The sequence below is a fragment of the Acartia tonsa genome, chromosome 6, assembly GCF_053477335.1.
Source record: "Acartia tonsa isolate MP-2025a chromosome 6, ASM5347733v1, whole genome shotgun sequence".
Lineage (NCBI taxonomy): Eukaryota > Metazoa > Arthropoda > Copepoda > Calanoida > Acartiidae > Acartia > Acartia tonsa.
In genome coordinates, this window is record NC_137265.1 from 17,604,379 (window position 1) to 17,628,679 (window position 24,301).

Here is a 24,301-nt window from a genome sequence, read left to right on the forward strand (position 1 = left end):
TATCCTGTATCAAGAAGTTTTTCAACAAATTTATTCACAATTTTGCTTTGACTCTTATTCATTTATATTCTGATTATTCAGTTCTGACACTATACAAGTGTTAATGTCCGTTTGTACTACCGTTTCAGAGCTTTGCTTTTATGAATGTGGTCAACCTTGTTATTTTGTTTTTAAAAATTAATAGCAAGGTGGATTTTGTCTAAAATTCAGATTTAGCTTAACATAAACCAGCTACCGTGGCTCAACACGTAGCGCACTCGCTACGTCGTCAGGGAGGTGATAAGTTCGAATCTCGGCTTAACACCGCGTTATAACTAAAGACGTTAAAAATGGTTCCTACTGCTACTATGTCAGGTGCGCGACAGTTATAGTTAGATTAGGGGGAATGCTATGCACAGTTATGACTTCTCAGAAAAAGGTTGTGCAATCAAAGGGTTGGTTGTCTGATGGGTGTTACTTAATAGTCTTAGGATTGTTTTATGCCTTTTTTCTAGCCCCTCTGCCCCTTTAAATAAAAAACCTCAAGATGTTAGAGGCTTAGCCGCTAGTGTCAAATGACGTGGCGTGCACAAGGTTTAAGATATTCAGTGTGGTGTAAAATAGAATAGCCAATATTTTAATGGTCTTTTTTTTGAGAAGCTTGGTATTGGTATGTTTAAGACTATTGGTAAGGTGGGGAGCGGAGAGGGGTAATGAACATAATCAAAGAGTCAAAAAGCATCCTGTCCTAAGCCTTTTTAAATGGCGCGTGAATTGTGCATTTTTTCATAACTCCCTTAATTGCTTAAGTGAAAGATTGCAATAGTATAAATATTTGAATTATATATCTATATTATTATATCTATTATATTAAGTGAAAGGTGGTAATGCCTTGATGACATGAATTATATATCTATAATATTTTATCTATTATATTAATTGAAAGGTGGTAATGCCTTGATGTCATGAATTATATATCTATGATATTATATCTATTAAATTAAGTGAAAGGTGGTAATGCCTTGATGACATGAATTATATATCTATAATATTATATCTATTATATTTAAGTGAAAGGTGGTAATGCCTTGATGGCATGAATTATATATCTACAATATTATATCTATTATATTAAGTGAAAGGTTGTAATGCCTTGATGACATGAATTATATATCTACTAGCGGCTTCGCCCCTAGCCTCTAGGGGCTTTGCCCCAAGAGGTTTGATCAAACCAATTTTTCGTATTTTAGATTTAAAATAAAAAAGAAAAATTTTTTTTTTGTGGGGTGGATTTTTTTTTTTGGGGGGGGGGGGGTAGTCGACCCCACTATTTTATTTTTAGTTTTAAAAAGAAAATTTTTTTTTTTTTGGGGGGGGGGTTATTTTTCATTTTTGGGGGGGTTAGGGGTGTCCCACCCCCCAAGAAAATAGTTATAAACCTTCCCGGGAACTATGAGAAGCTACCCTGTAAAGGAGAACCCGATCGGTTCAGTGGTTAGCGAGATCCTTCGCTACAAACAAACAGACAAACACACAAACAGACAGACAGACATCGTTCTACTTTGTATTATAGATAATATTATATCTATTATATTTAAGTGAAAGGTGGTAATGCCTTAATGACATAATTTATATATCTATAATATTATATCTATTATATTAAGTGAAAGGTGGTAATGCCTTGATGACATGAATTATATATCTATAATATTATATCTATTATATTTAAGTGAAAGGTGGTAATGCCTTGATGACAAGAATTATATATCTATAATATTATATCTATTATATTAAGTAAAAGGTGGTAATGCCTTGATGACATGAATTATATATCTATAATATTATATCTATTATATTAAGTAAAAGGTGGTAATGCCTTGATGACATGAATTATATATCTATAATATTATATCTATTATATTAAGTAAAAGGTGGTAATGCCTTGATGACATGAATTGCTTTCACAATTGACACCCTCTCTCCCCCCCCCCGAATTTCCCCCTTCTCAAAGTCAAAATTTCTTTAAAACCAACATTAGACTTTCCCCTCTGTCCCGGCATCATCGCTTCCCCCCCCCCTTAAACAGAGCACACACACACACAAACATACACACATAACCAACCCAAAATTTCAATGAAATTAACAGTTACACATATAAGCCAAGAAGTGATTTCGTTTCTGCATACGAAAGTAACAAAAAATAATCATTAATTTTTTTTGTAAGCAAACTTGATAAATTTTTTTAAAATAGCCTATACTTATGGAGGAATTTAAGAATATTTTATATAAAATATGAATTTTAAAAAGCCAGCAAAAAAAGATGAAAAAATTCGAGCACAGGACTTTGGTGACAATGATATTTATTTTGTTGCAGTCACTTGCGGCCAGGAAGGGAGGAGACATTGGGATGTTTAAATACATTAGTCCTCAAAGTTTTATAACGTTTTCTTGTTCGTTGGTCTAACATCATTTGGGACTTTTATTAAAATTTGATCAGTTAGTTCATTAAGATGAGTGTTTAAACGTTTCAACCTCTAATTCTAATCTAAAGAAGGGGTAATTTTGTTTATCATCTTTGGGGATGTACAACAATTTATCGGCCATTGTCTAATCCCTTTGGATCCCTGGTTTCGGCCAAGATTTTCCAATTGTCATACTACACCCGTAGTGTTAGATACTTGTTGAAATCGTGATTTTAAAGTTACAATTTTAAGTTGTTATAAAACAGTGAAACCAAAGATAATTTTAAAAAATATTTTTTATCCTTATGATAAAATCTTTTCTCGTATTCATTCGAATCGGTGGATAGGAACCGGTTCTCATCCATACGAAAAAACTATGTCTAGCATCGTATTATATCCAGTTTTCTACGAATATAGAAATGTACAATCATAAGATAAAAACCAGTTTTTTTAGCCGGTGCCTTCGGCACCACGGGGCTAAAAAAACTAGTTTTAATCTTTTAATTGTACATTCTATATCCGCGGAAAGCCGTTTATAATACGATACGAGAAATAACTATTATTAAATTATTTCTCCCCTTTTAAAACATTCAATAGAAGGATTAACAATAATGTATGTCATAAGCGAGCAATTGCAGACAACCAGCTCTTTGATAGCACAATCGTTTTACGGAAGTACTAATCTGCACTATTTCTATGTTCTTATATGATTCTGTAGCGAAGAAACTCTATAATTCACTTTGTCTGTCCATCCGCTAATAGAATAACGTCAAAATCGAACCACATTTTATAAGAAACAATAACATAGTTATAAGTTGTATTAAACAACAAATGCTTAGATCTTCTTATATGCATTTAAAAAGACATACAAATAGAGTGACTCAATGCTTTATATAAACAAGGTTTGCGCTTTATTAATACATCTTGTTTTAGGGATGAGTGATTTTAATGCAAGTTTTTCTTTTCTAGACTGTTTCAAGATAGTATTTCTGGCAAAAATGTAATAAATTGTATGGTGTGTGTGTTAATTTTTGCATTTTTGTTATTTCCTATTAAGAAACTGCATACTATATAGAAATTTCAAATAAAATAAGTTTATACAGTTTTCCTCTGATAGGAACATTTATTTAAAAAATTGGATTGTTCTTATCGGAGGCGTGCAGAAATGTGGTGCCCTTTTAGTGAATCCCCCCAAATCGCCACTGGTTTTAATACATACTTATTTAGATATTTACCGGGCCAATAAAACAGAAATTTATAGTGTTTATTTTTATATATATAGCAAAATTACAAATTTTCAGTTATGTTTCTGAATTATATTTATTTCCAATTAATTGAAACCGGTTCTAAGCCATACTAAAATTAAATTTTTAATGTATATTGAAGACAATTTTGCACTATGAAGAAAATGAAAATAATAGTTTTTTTTCCTTTTTTATATCTTTTCTAACCTAGTACATACTAGTGGCTTCGCCCCATGAAAGGAGAAATCAAGGAAAGTTGTATAGTTCCCAAAGTAGTTAACTTTTTAAGAAATACAATATAGCTTAAATCCACCGTAGGACCAGTATCTTTATTCCCTAAAGTTTAAAGTCCAATCAGTTCAGTGGCTACCCAGATCTTAAGCTTCAGACAGACGGACAGACATCGTTCTACTTTGTATTATAGATAGATATAGAAATAAAAGCTACGCTCCAAAGAAACAAAGAAAGCAGATTAGTCAGAATTAAAAGCTATGAAAAATTTTAAAATAATTATTCCTGGAAATTTGGTTTTAGCTTTTATAATAGCAAAGCTACTTTAAAGAATGAGGCATTATGTCTGACAAATCTTGGCAGTATCATATTTATTGACCGCTTTAAAAATGTTAAAATTAAATTTAAAATTTAATTATTCTGTGAATATTCTAATTTGGTTCCGATTCTACTTTAAGTTAAAATTTCATCCTATCATATAAAGTAGTAAGGTTTTTTTTTTATCTGAAGCTCAAGATTTCGTTAGCTACAGTACTGCTTCTAATAGGTCCAGGAAGGTTTAAGGCTATTTTATTTTCAGATTAAGCATCGGGAATGTTTTAGGCCATTTTTGCAATATTCTTAACAAGATTCCCTCTATGCTAGGGGCGAAGCCACTAGTAGGTATTTTAAAACGATATGAGTTTGAACATCCCTTTTCAATCTTAAATGTAGGTTGCTTTCTATTGCTGTGCTTTTTATAATCATACTTGTCCTTGTTACTTCAAAGAAATAAGGAAAGACCGAGTTGAGTTTTATTAATCGATATATAATATATATGGATATTATGACAGTATGAAAATTGACATAAAGATAGGTTGCTTTTTCCTTTGTCATTTATTGGTCATTTCGATCATCCAGTAGGAAGGGAGAAAATGGGGTAAAGGAAGTTGAGGGGGGAGGGTAGCCAGCTGCGAGTATTATTTTATCAGAGTGCATGACTATATGGTGCAACATCCAAGTAATAATATATCCATTATTGTATTGAATGGTTTTCATTTGTTTGTCATATTTATCATGTTTTCTATTTAATATCACAAATTACTAGGTTTTTTTAATAAAAATTACAAGTTCAGTTTTTAAAATATTTTACTCTTTTATTTTTTTCTCATATATTTTATTAAAGTTTTAAGAGATGGGGAGTGGTGGTGTGCACAGGGTTTGGCAACGGGTAACAGGGGGGTGCAGTCGAAAATTTTTACACCCTCCTGAAATCAAAATAGAGGGAGGTGTAGTATAGACAACAAAATGGGTGTTATTAAATTGTCAGAAGGTTGAAAAGTCCAACAAATTTCAAAGAGGGGTTTGACTTTTTTAAAATTGCCAACCTGCTTTGATTTTTAAAGAGTTGTGGACACTTGCCAAGTGGGGTTTTTGGGTGTAAGCACCTATTGGGGTGTATGAACCCAACCTTGATTTTGCCTGGGGGTTAGAAAAAAAAACCTTCAGCACACCTCTTTAATAACGAAAATCCCTCAAAACCTCAAAACCATTCTCATAACCAAAAAATTAGAGTTTGTCACAATTCTGTTGAAAGGATAATCCTAGCATTAAGCCACTTAATATTAGCGCAGCTACTCAATAAATGGGACAAGTCTTTTCCTATAATATAAAGAAGTATGGTCTATTTGTCAGCTTTTAGATAATTTTGTATTCTCCTGTTAAGGGAAGCTTGAAATAGAACCCGGGAAGGTTTTACGCTAATTTTGTTATTAGAAATTAAAGCATTCAATATATTCTCTACATGCAAGGGGGACGCAGCAGCTGGAATAATACAAAGAAGTGCGATTCATTCGTTCGCCACTAAAGATCTCACTAACCGATGAACCGACAGTGTTGTGTTTTTCAGAGAATATACCTACTGGTTCTGTGGTGGTTTAAAGCTATTTTTCTAAAAAGAGTTGGATACTCCCTTCCAAAAAAAAATGAACCAATAATTTTCTCTAAATCTAATAAATTGTCGTTTTATGTGATTAATATACAAAACTTGTCCAAATTAACAATCTTTTGAGTATAGTATAATTATTAACATGCTAGTTAAGAATTTCATGGTATTTTATATTATTTAGTTAATAAGGATAATCTTTTATAACATATTTATTTAAAAAATCTTAGGAAAAAATTACAAATTTTATTATATAACATGTTTATATACAGTAATTTTTTGATTAATGATAATAATCAGAAGGTCATTAATGGTTTTATATGTTAATTGTTTAATTTTTAGGAGTTAAAAAAGAGATTTAAGAAACGATTGGAAAATTACAGATTTGAGGTGTATCTCTTTAATCAAGTCTTAAAATGCAAGTGTCTTAAAATAAGCACCCTGTATTTGTTTAGTTTTCCAGTATGGCCTCAAAATCGATTAATATCCGCTGGGTTAGAACCGGTTCTCAGCTACACTGAAAAATCATGTATAGCATGGTATTGCAAACAGTTTTCCACGAATATTAATATAAAATTATAAAATTAATTCCAGTTAGCCCGGGATGTGTGTATTTGTTAATGTTCGTTTGTCTGTTCCTGGATTTGCTTTATTTATAAGTAAGTTGTCATCCTTGTTATTTTTGTAAATTAGGTTAAGTAATTACCAATTATATTAACAATAAATATACTATTTCTCGTATTCATTCGAATCCGGTGGATGATAGGAACTGGTTCTCATCCATACGAAAAAAACTATGTCTAGCATCGTATTATATCCAGCTTTCAACGAATATAAAAATGTACAATTATAAGATTAAAACTAGTTTTTTTTATCCCCGAGGTGCCGAAAGTGCAAGGCCGTTTATAATTCGATGCGAGAAATAACTGTTAAAATTTAAATATAATGGTATTAAGAGTTAGGAAATTTTTGAAAAATTACATTAAAACTTCACGTATGTGTATAGTGTACAGTAAAAACCAATTAAAAAAATAATTATAAATATATAATATATTTTCAAATTAATGTTATTTAGAAGTTTATAAAAAAATATCAAAAAGCTTTATTTATATAAAAAGTCGTTTGTTTAAATCAAATTCTAGATAAAATTGTAGCTCAAATATAGAGAAAAAATTAAATAATCATAATTGTTTTGTTGCTTTTTCTCCAAATTCCAAGCAAGTACAGAAACTAACCACCCTCCCCTTCTTATTTTGGAAAAAATACTAAAAAGGGTGTATTTTTTTTCATCTATGGCTTATCCCTTAATTTCTGGCAAAACAGTGGAATAGAAGCACCTCAGTCATGAGACTTTTAGAGGCTATATCTTCCCTATATAATAAAAGTAAAAGGATCTATATCTGTCTGTTTGGGTGTCTGTCTGTTCCAGGGAAGCTTCTCATAGGTCCTGTGAAGGTGTGTAACTATTTCGGGGGAAGGTACCAACACCTTCCAAAGAGAAAACGCCCCAAGAACCCCCCACCCTAAATTTTTTTTTTCGTTTTAAATCTATAATAACAAGGATGACAACATCCATAAAAGCGAAGCTCTGAAACGGTAGGACAAACGAACATTAACACTTGTAGAGTGCCATAACTGAATAATCAGAATATAAATGTATAAAATTAGAAGCCAAATTTAAGCATATTTGTTGAAAAACTGCGTTAATACAGGATAATGTTTAAGGTCATACTTACATTTTTAGGACTTGAGTATAGAGATGCGTTGCTTATAACATTGTACTTTGTTGTCCTTGGAATCTGTATTCCAAAAATCAGACCAATCGAATGATTCTATCATATAAAAATTTGTTGTTAAAAAAGTTAAAAATCAACATGTTTAAAATGGACATTCTGGTAACGATTATAAAGTTGCTATGCTTTCTAAATTGTACCTAACTTACTACAGGAATCACCATGCAGAGTTGAAATCGATAGGACAACTCTAACATGCCTATATTAACAAAAAGAGCTAACCTTTACGGACTGACGGACGGAAGGACGGACGGACGGACTGACCGACCCTAATTACAGAAAAGCTTCGCTTTTAAAAATAAACATCTTTTTGTTTCCCGTTTCAGAAAAAGATAAAACAATTTTTAAATTGTTTTAAAAACCAGCGACTGTAAACGAAGCGTAATCTAGAAAGCTGTGTAAAGGAGAGTTTAGACACTTTTCAGTTGGGTTCCAGTGGCAGCCAGTCCACCCAATGGACCAGAACAATAATTTTTAGTGCTTTTTTACAAGTTATACATCAATTATATCAATTAATGGAACACATTTAATAGTGATTTGATAGAAAAAAAGTGATATAATTATTGTGATAATGTTAAAAATGTATAATTTATTGTTAATTGTTCTTTTAGCACATAATACAAGGTAAGATTATGTTTATTAAAAGCTTTTCTGTAATAAGGATCGTACTTTCGCCCAAGAAAGCATAGCAACTCCAATAGAAATAGTACCTTTATTGCAACTCCATAATCGTTACCTGAAAGTTCTTACGTCCATTTAAAGCATTTTGAAATTTTCTTGCAATAATTTTACATGATATAATTATCTGAATCATCTAATTCTAATTCTAGGACAACAAAGTATCTCTATGATAAAGTCCTATAAGTTTAGATAGTTTCAACCAATTTACTCACAATTTTGCTTTGACTCTTATTCATTTATATTCTGATTTTTCAGTTTTGACACTATACAAGTGTTAATGTCCGTTTGTCCAACCGTTTAAGGGCTTCACTTTTATGGATGTTGTCATTTTAATTATTACATACAGGTATTATTCGAAAACACATTTTAATAGACGAACATAAAAACAGACATACAGTGGGGAAAGCGTTGTCTTTTAAAAATAGATATTTAGCTGTGGTTGCTGATTTAAACTTGATAAAATTATCAATTTTATAAGAAAACTGTGCAAACTTGCATTGTCGTTAATATGCATATTAAGCACAAAATCACAAAAGAAAGTGGGGGACGGAAGTACTACCTCAGCTCCCCCCTACCTATTATTTTGTAACAGAAAAACTGCATAGCAGAATTCTTCTAATGTTTATTAAAGTTTAAGTTCGTATTTTCTATAGTAGGTGTCAATGCTCTAACAGACAACCAACCCTTTCATTGAACTATCTTTGTCTGGAAGTCCTAACTGTGCAAGAAATTTTCCCTTCTGTCACTATTTATGTCAGTCATCTGACAAAGCTAGCATTAGCGGATACAACATTTAACTTATTTCGTTATGACGCGTTATGGGCTGAGATTCAAATCCATCATCTCAACCATAATCGATGCTTTAATTTTGCTTTATCATTATATAAAAGTCTATATCGAAGGATCTTGCTAACCGCTGAACCGGTGTAGCTTATTATAGATCCTGGGAATGTTTATAACCTTTTTAGGGGAATGTACGACCATCCTTTCAAGTAAATTCTCTCCCAGAAAATTTTTTTTCTTTTTAGAATTAGAATTAAAAGTAAAGGGGGGGGGGGAAGAGCCAAATCCCCCCCCCCCATCACCTCAAGTCCCCCTAGATGCCTCTTGGGGCCTAGCAACTAGTTTTATTATTTTTTCATCTATGTATTTAGATGCATGCCACAAGACCTTATGGGGCCAGCCAGAGATGCTTTATTAATGCGTTCAGGTAAAAAATGAATGAAATTTCTTGAATATTAAAATCCTTTAGATAATGGCTCCATTTTTTTAGTGATTGTACAAAATATCGATGGGGGGGGGGGGGGAGATGGAAAAATTTCTGTAATTTTGTATAACCTAGTGGTTTTCATACATATTCATTAGTTTCTGAGTTTTTTAGAAGGGGGGGGGGGGCGGTTGATGGCTATAAAACAATATTTTATCTAGGTGAGGTAAGATAAGAAGTTAAAGTCGAACTTAAATGTTTCTTACATAAATATATTTTTATTCTATTTTAGATGAATTTTCTCCTTCTGACCTACCCATGGAGCACAGAATGGGAGGGATCCTGCTTCCAGACATTTTTAATATTCCCAGGTGCTTAATAAGTTTTTAAGGAAAATCTAAGAAAACCATTAAACTGATTTTCCTTAAAGGGAGTGTAAATGTAAAAATTTCTCATCTGATTATCAAATCTTGACATTTTCTAAGCACATTTCACTACACTGATCAAACAAAAAAGTCCTATTAACAAAAATTTACAGGAATAATGCCTAATGCTATAGAAGGAAAAAATGACCATTAACTGCACATTTACATGGTCCGGAAATTTTTTCCCAAATCTTGGACTTAATGAAAATCGGCGGAAAAAGCCGTTTTTTAAGGAAACGAGAGACAGTTTTGCCCTATCTTTGAGATTATGTGAATGAGATAATGTTAAGGTTTGATAATCTGATGAGAAATTTTCTCGTTTACAGTCCCTTTAAGGATGTTTTTGTTTTTATTTAGAATAGTATAAGAAAAATGGATTGTACAGAACAAAACTCTCTAAAACAAAGATTTCGATACTATTCTTTAAAAATTAAAATGAAAGGATAAAATTTTCCGTTTAAGTTTATATTAAACTCTAAAAACAAACACAATGCAAGTAATCTTTTCAAAATTTTATTTATGCTTAGCTTTTCTACAAGTATTTATCTCTCTATACTCACAGGTTTTTAACTTTAAATAAATCTGTTTCGATTCGTCATGTTTCAAACTTAACCCTTTTACGAAAGTATTATGATGTCTATCTGTAGCTTAAGATCTTGTTAACCAATGGACCTTTATGATATTCATTAACAGAAAAGCTTTTTAAAAAATGTTTAGGAACATGTTTTTATATTTATTTTATTGTATTTATTTAGTTTATTTATAGCTGTTTTTCCAGTATGGCTTCGAAACTGGTTAATATCCGCTGTATTATAACCGATTCTCATCCCTGCTGAAAAATCATGTATAGCATAGAATTACAGAAAAATTTTCTCGAATATTAAAATTAAAACCATAACATAATGCAAGTTTTGTTAGCACGGGGCTTCGGCCTATCAGGTCTAACAAAACTGGTTTTAATCTTATTTTGCGGATAGCTGACTGTAATATGGTTGGATAAATATTACAGTAGTATAGAAGTTCACATCTTAGACTATTTTATGCCTTATTTTTTTTCATTAATAAACAAAACTTATTGTTTAACTTTTCAATCTCTTAACAGTAAAACAAAATCTGAATGAAAGTAAATCAACAAGGATGACAACTTCCATGAAAGCGAAGTTCTAAAACATTAATCCTAGTAGAGTGTAAGAACTGAATATACAAAATATGAATATATAAGTTTTGACAAAATTATATGTAATTTTGTTGCAAAACTTCTTAAATACAGAATTCTGTTTAGACATTTTTAGGACTTGATTATAGAAATGCTTTGCTCAAAATATTGTACCTTATTGTAATAGGAATCAGTAATCCAAAATTCAGACCAATCGGATGATTTTGTCACATAAAGATTTATTGTTAAAAAAGTTAAAAAATTAACATGTTTAAAATAGACGTACGGACTTTTTGGTAACGATTATAGAGTTGCTACGCTTTCTAAATCGTACCTAAATACTACAGGAATCATCATACAAAGTTTGAAATTGATAGGAAATTTCTAACATGCCTGAATTAAAGAAAAAAGCTATCCGTTACGGATTGACTGACGGACAGGCTGACTGACCCTAATTATTTAAAAGCTTCGCTTTTAACAATCTTGATAGTATTATTAAAAGATAAAAATAAATATTGTAAATAAGTCCTTATTATTAAAGGGAGTGTGAACGTAAAAATTTCTCATCTGATTATCAAATCTTAACATTTACTAAGCACATTTCACTACACTGATCAACCAAAAATGTCCTATTCACAAAAATATCCAGAAATAATGCCTTGATTTTATGGTATTTTGAGAGGGAAAAAATCTGAACGTTTTTGTTTCTTATAATGTTTGTAGGGATATTTAACTTGTCATATATAGTTGAAACAATTTACTTACTGTTAAAGATTTATTTTATGCTATAAAATTGCCAATTCGTTTTTTTATAACGTAGTAATTAGGTAATAAAGACATATTTTAAATTCGTATTATTGACAAAAAAAATACCTTACTGCCTACAAAGGGTTGAATCTCATAGGTTATATAAAATAATAATATCCTTTTTTATTGTGTTGAACAATAAATAACCCACTTTGGAGAATTAGTTTATACTTTTATCAGACTGTTTATAAAGAAATATTGCGTCTTTATTATTTACAAATTTGTAATTAAAGGTGGGCGAGAGATGGGCCATTTAAAGTTAATTGGATACTAATAAAAAACCTGTTTCTGGCTTTGTTATTGTATTTGGTTTTCAATAAAAAAATATTGCTTATTTTATCAATTTCTAAGTAACTATACATTGGATTAAAGCAAGGATTATGTCAAAAGTCAGCTTAACTGTTAGGAAAAATCTAGAACTATGTGAAAAAGTTTAATATTAGCTATAATGGGAGAAAAAAGCAATTTAATGCACATTTTATATAATACGGAAAATTTCTTCCTTTCCCCGTACCTTATAAAAATCGTCGGAAAAAGCCGTTTTTTAAGCACACAAAAGCGCGTTTTGCTCTATCTGTGAGATATTATGAATGAGATAAGGTTAAGATTTGATATTAAGATGAGAAAAATTTACGTTCACAGTCCCTTTAATCATTAAATCATACATTTTAATTAGCTAATCTAATCTATGATTCTAAATGTCCATTTGTAATTGCCACACAAATTTGGAAGGAACGTAAAAAAACTGCTTTTGAAGATAGATTGTTTTTTTTGTGAAGATTCCCTTTACAACTTTGCATTTTGTAAAAAACAAGTTGCTTATTATGTTGGTATTTTCGTCAACCCCCCTGATCATGGAGAAAGGTATTAACTAATATCTGAGGACTATATTAGCAACCCAAATTCCCCTGTTACCACATCCACGTATTCTATATCCATTTCTCTCGCATACACTTAGCTTTTCTCTACAGATATAGACATGCACGTACTTGTAAAGATTTACCAATAAATCACTTAAAAATAAAAATTATTAATTAATTTTGTATCGAGCATGTTATTAACGTGAGTTCTATTCTTGACATGACGTATTGATTAAATATTAAGAAGCAGAATTTAACGTGAGTTGAGTGCGCTATTGAACAGTAGAGGGTATAAGTGGATTAATATTTACCTAAACTTTTCGGTGGTTTCCCTTGCAGAGCTTAGTCGAGCACATAATTTCCCCCTTATTTTGAAATAAAAGTAAGAGAGGGGGGGGGGGGGAGACCAGTTTTCGTTTGTGTGTTTTGATCTAGTTGGGTTATATGAATATTTGGTAGCCCAAAGGGTTAGGCCCCCTCTGCGGGAGGTTAAACTGCCCTCCTCCTTTTTTGGATTTATTTCAAATATAAGGAAAGGGGGTGGGGTTTAAGTGCTCATATGGCACTTTCAGAGAAAGCACCGATATTTCAATTATCTATGGTTTATTAGTAGCGCAGCTACTTTAATATTACGAACTGTCATTATGACCGTCCGCCTGTCCATCTATTCTTTTGACCTACATACCAAAACATTTGGTGTTTGTCCAATAAGATCACAATAACCACTGATTTAATTGATCAGAAAATATCTTTTTTGGTTATGGTCAGGTTTTAGGCTGTTCAGTTCAGTTTAAAGTATTTAATAAAGAGCATATTGTAAGAATAGCCACTTTAATTTACATCAACCTACTTAACTTTCTAACCAATGCTATGTAAAATTAATAAAATAAAATAAATGGCTGCGCACAATATTTTATTTTATTAATTGAACGTGGAATTTCACGAGTCTAAAAAGAATATAAGAAGAATAGATATTTTGATTGCAGCTAAAATAATAATGAATACATAACACTAAAATAGTTTTTAAATGATTCTCAAAAATCCCTGTGTTGTATATAACACTACTAGAGGCCACGCCCCTAGAGGCCTCTAGGGGCACTTGAGGAGGGGAGAGTCGAATTTGATAACCTAATTTATTATTTTAGATTTGAAAAGAATAAGTAAAAAATTTTTTTTTTGGGGGCCCCCCCTTATTTTTATCTTTACTGAAAAGAATTTAAAAAAATTTGGAGGGGAGGTAATTTTTTTCTAGGGGCGATTTCTCTTGGAAGGGAGGTGGTACCCTCCCCCAAAATAGTTATAAACCTTCCCGGGACCTATGAGAAGCTACCATGTTAAGGAGAACCCGATCGGTTCAGCGTTTAGCGAGATCCTTCGGTAAAAACAGACACACAAACACACAGACAAACAGACATCCTGTTACTTTAGTATAAGGATATAACCATAGAAAAAATTAACTTTAAAATCCCCCCCAAAAGTTATGTAGGGTCGTATTGGTATTTTTAGCTCTGCAGTATGATTCTACAGGTGTCAGAGTATATTTTTGATTTACCTTTTAAAAATTGGTCAAAAACAGTTTAGATAGATTATAATTTTCTTCTACAAATTAATACTACGTAAATCAGATAGTAGCTTTATCATAGTGAAGTGTTATTGTAGTATATATATATATTTTTTAGTAAATTTTATTATTTTGTGTAGACAATTTGGCTCTATCCTCTCTGGCGTAGTTGTATTGCAAAAACAACCCCGCCTCCATAAAACGCCCCATGTATAGTTTCGAGATGGATGGACCTATCAAAGGCGGCACAGTGCATGGATTTTAAGGGATAAGACAAAAAATTGAAATACATTTCCAATAATGATCAATCAAATTACCGCATCTGAAGATTCTAATTATTAGTTAAAAAGTTTGGAGACTACTGGTTTGGAACCAACCAATCCACATTTGTTACGATCGTAACCAAAGTTTTTAATCTATCAGTTTTAGAAGATTTTTATAAAATGTGCAATTTACAGGATCCTTCCTTCCTGGAACAATGATAGCCCAACAGGGTTACAGCTCCACATGGTTAGGGCACATTGGGAATGCTCAGAATTTGCGATAGTTTCGAATTTTGCTCAAAACCTTCTGCCCTTCTCTTTACTTTTATATAATTTGAAAAAAATAGAATAAATGTATCGGGGGGGGGGGGGGGGGTCTGTTATTTATTTGTGCGGTACAATTTCACTTCAAAGGAAATTCCCCCTTCTTTTTGTGTAGTAGTAGAAGATTCTAATTAATTTGTACTGAGGATGTTCTCTATTAATGAATCACGTTTTTACTTAGTTCCACGTGGAGTACATGCTTCATTTTAGAATTTTTACTATTCATTTTTAGTTATTTTGTTCTAATTAAGACATCTGGTCAAATAAGGAAACCATTTTTTTCATCAAAAAAGTCTACTTCTGCTTATAATTTAATTAACACTAGCGGTTACTTGTGGCGGTTGGGGAGGGGACTAAACTTTCATTTTTAGTTTTAAAACATTGTACATGAGAATCATATCGTTACAGCGGTTAGCGAGATCCTTCATTACAGACATCCAGTCCCAAACTTAGACATTCTGTTACTTTTTAATCAACATCAAGAAAAAAAGGTTTAACACAATTTTCAGCATATTTAAAAAAAAATGTTCCTAGACTATCATGTTTAATTTGATACAGTGGTCGCCAGGTTGATAGAAGTAAAAAATCTCATCTTTTGAATAACTGTATTTGGCGAAACAAACAAGGATGACAACATTCATGAAAGCATTAGTAAATTGTAATGTACTTAATTAATATCAAATTTAACAGAAGAGAAATCGCCCTAAGAAGAGAATGACCTACCGCCCAAACTTTTTTTTAAAACTGAAATTTTAAAGTAGGACGACTTCTACCCTTACCTCAAGTGCTTTTAGAGGCCTCTAGAGGCGTAACCGCTAGTAAAACTATGTAGTAGCTTCCAGGGAGTAAGGGAGGGGACAATGGGCAATTAATTCAATATAAGAGTTATCAAAGAAAGGGCATGAAATCCAGTTCAATCCAATAAATTTGTAGGAAATTATAAAGGGATTGTTAATTGAATAATAGATTTCCATAGCGTCTGTAAAGTGAAATCACAACTTCTTTTTGATGAAATATATTGAGGTTTTATGGTGTGATTTTTTATACTATTAAGATTATTGGACCCGGCCAGCTGCTAGCAAGAATATGACTGACCCTTTTTATTCTGTTTATTTCCCTTGCCCCTTGCCCCCGCCTCCCTTCTCCCTTCTCCCCGTCTGCTACATTCCAAACTAACACAACGAGTAGTTATTTCCCTTGCCCCCCTTCCCTTATCCCTTCTCCCCGTCTGCAATATTCAAAACATACACAACGAGTAGCGGCATTTCATGCGCAAGTACCCAAACTCAGTCAGAAACTGCTAAATTCTTGCACATTCCCTTTAAGCCAGTACCCAAAGTCTAAGACTCCTAAAAATTGAATATTCGATCCATTGTCCCCTCCCTTACTCCCTGAGTAGCTTCTCTGTGAGCAGCTAAATATTTTTCTTATATTTTAGGAAAATTACCTCTAAGCTGGATGTTGATTTCTTCCTTTCTCTGTACTTTGTTTTTCTCAACAATGACTGGATGCAGTTTGAGGTAAGTTTCATATCAGCAGCGTGCACCAGGGGGGTGTGGGGTGTGGATCCATTAGGGGGTGAAAATGTAGAAGGCCATGGGGGGATATTGACAACCCTTTACATCTTCTGCCGCAAGCTATTGCTTCATTTGAATATTTAAAATGTTTAGCTTTTCTATAATCAAGGTAGGTCTGTTAATTTAAGCTTTGTGTGTAGATTTCTGCAATAGTTAGGTGCGATTTAGAAAGCGTTAGCACTTTATAATTGTTACTAGATCATCTGTAGGAGTATTAAAAACATGTCTTCTTATTCAACTATTTGACAACAATTGTCCATATGATTAATGATATGGATTAATCTTAAATTGTTTATGTTCGTTTGTCATACCATCTGATTTTAGAGCTTCGCTTTTATGGATGTTTTCACCCTGTTTCTAGTAGATACATAGACATCTAACTTCCTCCTAACTCCTTAATATGAAATTCTGTTAAGTCAGCTGGAAAACATATGGGGGAAGAAATATATGTTGATTAATTCAACAATTATAATCTCTTCTTTTATGGCTAAAATAAGTTTGACTCTGTACTACACTGCAGCTCTTTAAAAAAATGGCTGAACAGTTACCAAGTTTCTTATGAATAGGTATCAATACGACAATATTTTTGCATTTTAAATGCGATTTTACTATTTTGATAAAAATTTGCAATGTACATACTAAAAAAGAAGCCATATTGTTCATTGTTGTATATTGCACGTGCTTTTTTCTTGAGAAATCATCTCAAAGAATTAATTCATGATCTGCGCAAAATTCGATGTAATATTACTTGGATGTTGCACCAGATTTTCATGAACTCTGATAACGTGAAGTTCGTAGCTGGCTAAAAAAGCAATACCTCCACCAACCCCCCTTAACCCCATCCCCTTCCCTTCTACTGGGTGAGAGAACTGACCAATAAATGTGGTTCATATTAGCAATTAAAATTCAGAATATAAAAGGATAAGAGTCGAAGCAAAATTGTAAGTAAATTTGTTAAAAAACTGCTTGATACAGGATAATGTTTATGGACAAACTTACATTTTTAGGACTTGATTATAGAGTTGCTTCGCTTATAATATTGTTTTGTTGTCCCAGGAATCAATATACCAAAAATCAGATCAAACGGATAATTAGATCACATAAAAATTTGTTGTTAAAAAAAAAGAAAAATCAACATGTTTAAAATGGACGTACGGACATTCTGGTAATGATTATAGAGTTGCTTTCTAAATCGTACCTAAATACTACAGGAATCATCATGCAAAGTTTGAAATCGAAAGGACAATTCTAACATGCCTAAATTAACGAATAAAAGCTATCTATCTCGGACGGACGGACCGACCCTAATTATAGAAAAGCTTCGCTTTAAAAAATATTTGGTTGTGCAGCTACTTACATATGCTTTTAAAGAAAATCAAAATGTCTATAGTTTTGCATTTTAAATGCAATTTTACTAATTTTAATAAAAATTTGCAAAGAACATACTAAAAAAGAAGCCATATTGTTCATTGTTGTATATTGCACGTGCTTTTTTCTTGAGAAATCATCTCAAAGAATTAATTCATGATCTGCGCAAAATTCGATGTAATATTACTTGGATGTTGCACCAGATTTTCATGAACTCTGATAATGTGAAGTTTGTAGCTGGATAAAATAACGATACTCTCATCTACTACCATTATCCCATCACCCTACCCCCTGACCAATATATGTGCAAGCTAAATTGACGACAAATTATCCCATGTCAATGCATTCACGTATATTCTATATCCATTTCAACAATTTACAAAATTCAATTGAACATAGTTTGTGTCATAAATTTTCCACATATTTCATGATCAATGGAATTTGACGCGTTAACAACCACGAAGAATGTACTTATATGATATACGTCATAAATGTATTCCAGTATGGCTTTGAAACCGATAATAATATCCGCTGGATTAGTGCTGGTTGTCAGCCATACGGAAAAATCTTTTTTCGTATCGTATTATAGACAATTTTCTACGAATAATAGAATACAAATTATAAAGTTAATATAATTCAAGCTAACACTGGACTTTAGCCATTCGGGGCTAACAAAATTTGGATTAATCTTCTAATTTTAAATTTAACCAGTTTAGTTTAAGAAAAAAACTTTTCATTAATTCTTAGAATTTTATTTTCCTAAAAGACTAATCTTTTCATTTTGTTTGTAGGGAGATTGTATTGTTTTTGCGCCCGCAGGGCTAGACAGTGACGAAGCTACGCGGTAAGCATATGATATTTAGATTAGATTTTAGATTAAATCATAAATAGTTAGGTATGCCTAGATAAGAAGGCTGTGCATTTTTATTTTGGGGTCTCCTTTACCATGCATAGGTCCAGAGGAGTTTTTTAAAAAACTATTTTGGATGAAGGAAATGTCCCCTCCTAGAGTTCTCTTAGAGGCCTCTTGGGAGCTTAACCACTTAAAAACAATAAGAACTTTATTATTTTACATACTTAAATTGTACTTTTTCCTTTTTCTACTTCTTTATTGCCAAAGCATATTATGATAGGTATGCCTATACGGAAGGTATATATAGGTATACCTAATTACGTTAATATGATTTTTTATTATTAGATGGTTGCAGACAGAAGAGGAACTTGTAGAGGAGCTTCTTCTTAGTCATATCATATTAGGTAACCAATGCAGTGTACAATAAATTGGTAATATTATGGGGCAATTAACATTAACCCAGAAGTGAAGGATACATTGGGCTGTATTTCACACTAGTCCCCAAAGTTTTATAATTATGTTTTATTATTCGTTGGCTTAACAAATTTAGGTACTTTTTTTTTCAAATTTTGATTAGTAATTTAAGAAAATGTAATTTTGTATATAATTATTGGGAATATACATAAATTTATCGGACATTGTCTTATCCATTTAGATCCCTGACACTATTCACTGTCACACTTTACTGTGATATCTGAATAACTACTTTTTTATTTTAAGGAGAGACAATTCGCCCAGAGCTGTTAACAGAACCCAAAATGTTGGCCACATTGTCAGGACTTGAGGTCAAAATAAATCTGGATGAGTCAGGTACAGAGTAGATTTGCTATCAAAGTTTCCGCCTGTCAAATTTACACTTTTAACGTCAGCTATGTTGTAATTCCGTCTAACTGTCCTTATCGTTTGTTCGTTTATCACTTAAGGTAAGGTTAGGTTAGGTTATATGGGAACCAGGTAGCCCCACCGGGTAAGGACACTGCAGGTGTAGGCATCGCAAGGTTAGAGCCCCTTGCTAGGGTGGGAAATAAAAACATAATTTTTTTCAATATCGATAAAAAGCTTCTCTAAAAATAAAGATCAATTGACGCGACCCAGAGACATTTTAGGGCGTATAACATTGAAAGATAAATAAAATAAACCTAAGAACTTATTTTAAAGGATATTTTTCAAAACAATGGATTTATTATTGCTTGGATGTTACACCAGATTTTCATGTTCTCTTATAAAGTGAATCATGCATCCAGCTATAATAATTATACCCCCAATTCTCCCCCCTTTTCCCATCTCCTCCTCCCTACTGGAAGAACAAACTGACCAATAAGTAAGGTTCCATGTTAGCAACATAAATTGACGACAAATTTTTCATTGTCATAATATCCACTTGCATTTTAAATCCATTTATAAATCTTAATCTCAAATTACTTTTCCTCTTTAACTTTTTTTTGGCTTCTCCTAAAAACCAGATTTAACTGGGCAAGTTCAAAAGATTATCCTTTAAACTAAACATAAAGATTAAAGAATAAAAATAACAACATATTAATGGATATAGGATATACGGGGATATGTTAACAGGGGAAAATTGTCGTTAATTCAGCTTGTTAATTTGGACCTCATTTATTTGTCAGTTCGATTATCTGGTAGGAGGGGTGGGGGGGGGGGGGGGGGGTTGGTAGAAAGATGGTGGATGTGGGGTAGCGTTATTACCTCTCATGTAGATCAACTTATTGGTTTAAAAGTTAAAAGACTACTTTAGTTAGTAATTAATTATAAATAAATTAAAGTTCCCAAAACTAATGTTGCATTGAAAAACTATACTTGGCCTGTAAAAATAGAATTACTGGATCAAGTCAAGGTGAATGTGCCAATGGCAACAAGTAAAACAGAGCGTGCCAATATTCCCCCTAGTCAAGTAGAGTATGCCAATATTCCCCCAAGTCAAGTAGCGTGTGCCAATATTTCATCAAGTAAAGCATAGTATGCCAATAGTTTATCAAACAAAGCAGCATGACAAAAAAATATAAAAAAAAGATGAATTGAACATATTTTCCGATTTATTTACCAAAAGACACAATTTTATACATAAATAACAAAATAAATTAAACTTTTAATATCATATTTAACGTTTATAATACGTTTAAGTTAGTTTGTCTGTGGGTCTGAGCTTTTTTGCTTCGCTTTCATGGATGTTGTCATCCTTGTTATTGATATAAATATATGTATGTCTTAAAAGGGGGCGGAGATGAGAATTATTAAGAGATTAGGGGATTAATGTTTCCCGTAACTGAATGGTTAAAAAAGGCCGAAAAAATTATGGATAAGGAAATGGAAATTTAGAAATTGTTTTATATAACATATTGGAATTTATTACAAAGGATTAAATTAAACAGAAACAAGAATGATAATATTTATAGAAGTTCTGTCTAAAGTCAAATAACAACATGTAATATTGTCATATTTAAAGGTATAAACTCGAAAGTACATTTATTTAACATACAAAAATTGGCTACTTAATGGACTGACTCTAAATGTGGGGGAAAAAGTTTAAAATGATAGACTGCACGATTAGAAAAAGTTAACTATAGAGTAGCTTCGCTACTTGTATGATCATGACTCAGGATTTAAGAATATTCATATAAGTCTAATATTTATTATATAGGTTGTCATCTAATTCAACCTACAAATTTACTACTTTATGTACGCATAATATATAAAATAGCAGTTGCGTCCCTAGCATCTAGGAGATCTCTATTCCAAGTAGTAGAAAAGTTACGAAAATTAGCCTAAAACCATTAAAATTTCAAAATAAAAGATCTCACTAATCGATGGACTGTTATGATTCTTCTTTCAATGAAGCTTCTTATTGGTCCTTCAAAATACCATGATTTTGTTACATAGTTTTTCTTTTTAAAACTTAAATGTAAAGGAGATTTTCAGCTCTCTCCTTCCCTCAAATGCCCCTAGAGACATCGAGAGTGGGGCTGGGGTGAAGCCGCTAGTATATATACATAAATTATTTCAAAATTCTAGGAAAAGCATATCTTGATAAGTAAAGCAGAGTATGCCAATATTACGCCAAGTAAAGCAGAGTGTGCCAATATTCCCCCTAGTCAAGTAGAGTATGCCAATATTCCCCCAAGTCAAGTACCGTGTGCCAAAACAGGCTATTGGCATACTCAGCTTGACTTGATCCCATATTTTAAAGTAATTCGGATCAAGTCAAGCTGAGTATGCCAATAGCCTGTTTTGGCACACGGTACTTGACTTGGGGGAATATTGGCATACTCTACTTGACTAGGGGGAATATTGGCACACTCTGCTTTACTTGGCGTAATATTGGCATACTCTGCTTTACTTATCAAGATATGCTTTTCCTAGAATTTTGAAATAATTTATGTATATATACTAGCGGCTTCACCCCCGCCCCACTCTCGATGTCTCTAGGGGCATTTGAGGGAAGGAGAGAGCTGAAAATCTCCTTTACATTTAAGTTTTAAAAAGAAAAACTATGTAACAAAATCATGGTATTTTGAAGGACCAATAAGAAGCTTCATTGAAAGAAGAATCATAACAGTCCATCGATTAGTGAGATCTTTTATTTTGAAATTTTAATGGTTTTAGGCTAATTTTCGTAACTTTTCTACTACTTGGAATAGAGATCTCCTAGATGCTAGGGACGCAACTGCTATTTTATATATTATGCGTACATAAAGTAGTAAATTTGTAGGTTGAATTAGATGACAACCTATATAATAAATATTAGACTTATATGAATATTCTTAAATCCTGAGTCATGATCATACAAGTAGCGAAGCTACTCTATAGTTAACTTTTTCTAATCGTGCAGTCTATCATTTTAAACTTTTTCCCCCACATTTAGAGTCAGTCCATTAAGTAGCCAATTTTTGTATGTTAAATAAATGTACTTTCGAGTTTATACCTTTAAATATGACAATATTACATGTTGTTATTTGACTTTAGACAGAACTTCTATAAATATTATCATTCTTGTTTCTGTTTAATTTAATCCTTTGTAATAAATTCCAATATGTTATATAAAACAATTTCTAAATTTCCATTTCCTTATCCATAATTTTTTCGGCCTTTTTTAACCATTCAGTTACGGGAAACATTAATCCCCTAATCTCTTAATAATTCTCATCTCCGCCCCCTTTTAAGACATACATATATTTATATCAATAACAAGGATGACAACATCCATGAAAGCGAAGCAAAAAAGCTCAGACCCACAGACAAACTAACTTAAACGTATTATAAACGTTAAATATGATATTAAAAGTTTAATTTATTTTGTTATTTATGTATAAAATTGTGTCTTTTGGTAAATAAATCGGAAAATATGTTCAATTCATCTTTTTTTTATATTTTTTTGTCATGCTGCTTTGTTTGATAAACTATTGGCATACTATGCTTTACTTGATGAAATATTGGCACACGCTACTTGACTTGGGGGAATATTGGCATACTCTACTTGACTAGGGGGAATATTGGCACGCTCTGTTTTACTTGTTGCCATTGGCACATTCACCTTGACTTGATCCAAAATATGCATTATTAAAACGTTGAAAACATTTATAAAGCTTATATTCTACAACAACAAAGCTGTAAAAACATTATCTCAATAATAATGATTTTTCTGAAATTATCTGGATTTACTTAAGTAATATTCTATATAACTTTTGAAAAGAAAATTTCACTAATCTTTAATATTTAGATTTTAATCTGTCTTTATAAAATTCACGGAGAACTAGTACATTGCTATAGTTAAAACTAAAAGTACTATAGAAATATGATTGATATTTACCTTTTTTAACTCTAAAATTCAGTTATTCAATACGTTCCGCACTAAAAAATTGAAAATTGTGTTTGGGGGGAGTGGGGGATGGAGGGTTATCGTAATTTATTTTTGGGTGGCGAATTTATTTTTTACTTTGGCTGATTTCTCATGAGAATGTTGTTGCACCATATCTCAAAATAACCATAAACCTTTCCAGGACCTATGAGAAGCTACATTGTAAAGAAGAACCATATTGGTTCATCGGTAAACGAGATCCTTCAGTTCAAATGGACAGACTGTTACTTTTATATAAGGATCATGTATTATCTAGGAAATTTGGTTGTGAACGATGTAGCTGTGGAATCTATGGCTAGACATGGAAATATTCTTATTGTAGCACTACAAGATTATCTATTCAAGTAAGTAATACTGTGGAATCTATGGCTAGGTATGGAAATATTCGGGTATAGTCCTTTCCACGACATCCCTCCATAAGGGGCGATTCTTTGTATTTTTCACAGTAGCTTTTCTCCTATTTCTAGCCCCTGCGGGGGGCTCTAACCCTGCGGGGCCAATTACCTAACCCTGCGGGGCAATCACCTAACACAATATAACCTAACCTAACCTAAAATAACCTATAAAAAGCCATTTTAGAAATACGACTAATCGCCCCTTATGGAGGGATGTCGTGGAAAGGACTATACCCAAATATTCTTATTGTAGCACTACAAGATTATCTATTCAAGTAGGTAATACTGTGGAATCTATGGCTAGGCATGGAAATATTCTTA

At 32.1% G+C, this 24,301-nt stretch overlaps 1 protein-coding gene across 3 annotated transcripts in view; it reads left to right on the forward strand.

Moving 5' to 3' along the window:
• The first annotated feature begins 8,051 nt into the window (after positions 1–8,051).
• The window catches only part of LOC145322007 (uncharacterized), a 61,910-nt gene continuing 45,660 nt past the window's right edge, over positions 8,052–24,301 (forward strand). For 2 of the 3 annotated variants that reach the window (XM_080163734.1, XM_080163735.1), the window contains exons 1-8: positions 8,052–8,257; positions 9,469–9,524; positions 9,814–9,892; positions 16,356–16,437; positions 18,654–18,706; positions 19,061–19,119; positions 19,436–19,525; positions 23,842–23,929. In XM_080163734.1, coding sequence (XP_080019860.1) covers positions 8,205–8,257; positions 9,469–9,524; positions 9,814–9,892; positions 16,356–16,437; positions 18,654–18,706; positions 19,061–19,119; positions 19,436–19,525; positions 23,842–23,929 — 560 coding nt within the window. In that variant the 5' untranslated portion in view covers positions 8,052–8,204. Of the gene's footprint in view, positions 8,258–9,468; positions 9,525–9,813; positions 9,893–16,355; positions 16,438–18,653; positions 18,707–19,060; positions 19,120–19,435; positions 19,526–23,841; positions 23,930–24,269 lie in introns of those variants that run through there. The other variant, XM_080163738.1, reaches the window with a different exon arrangement.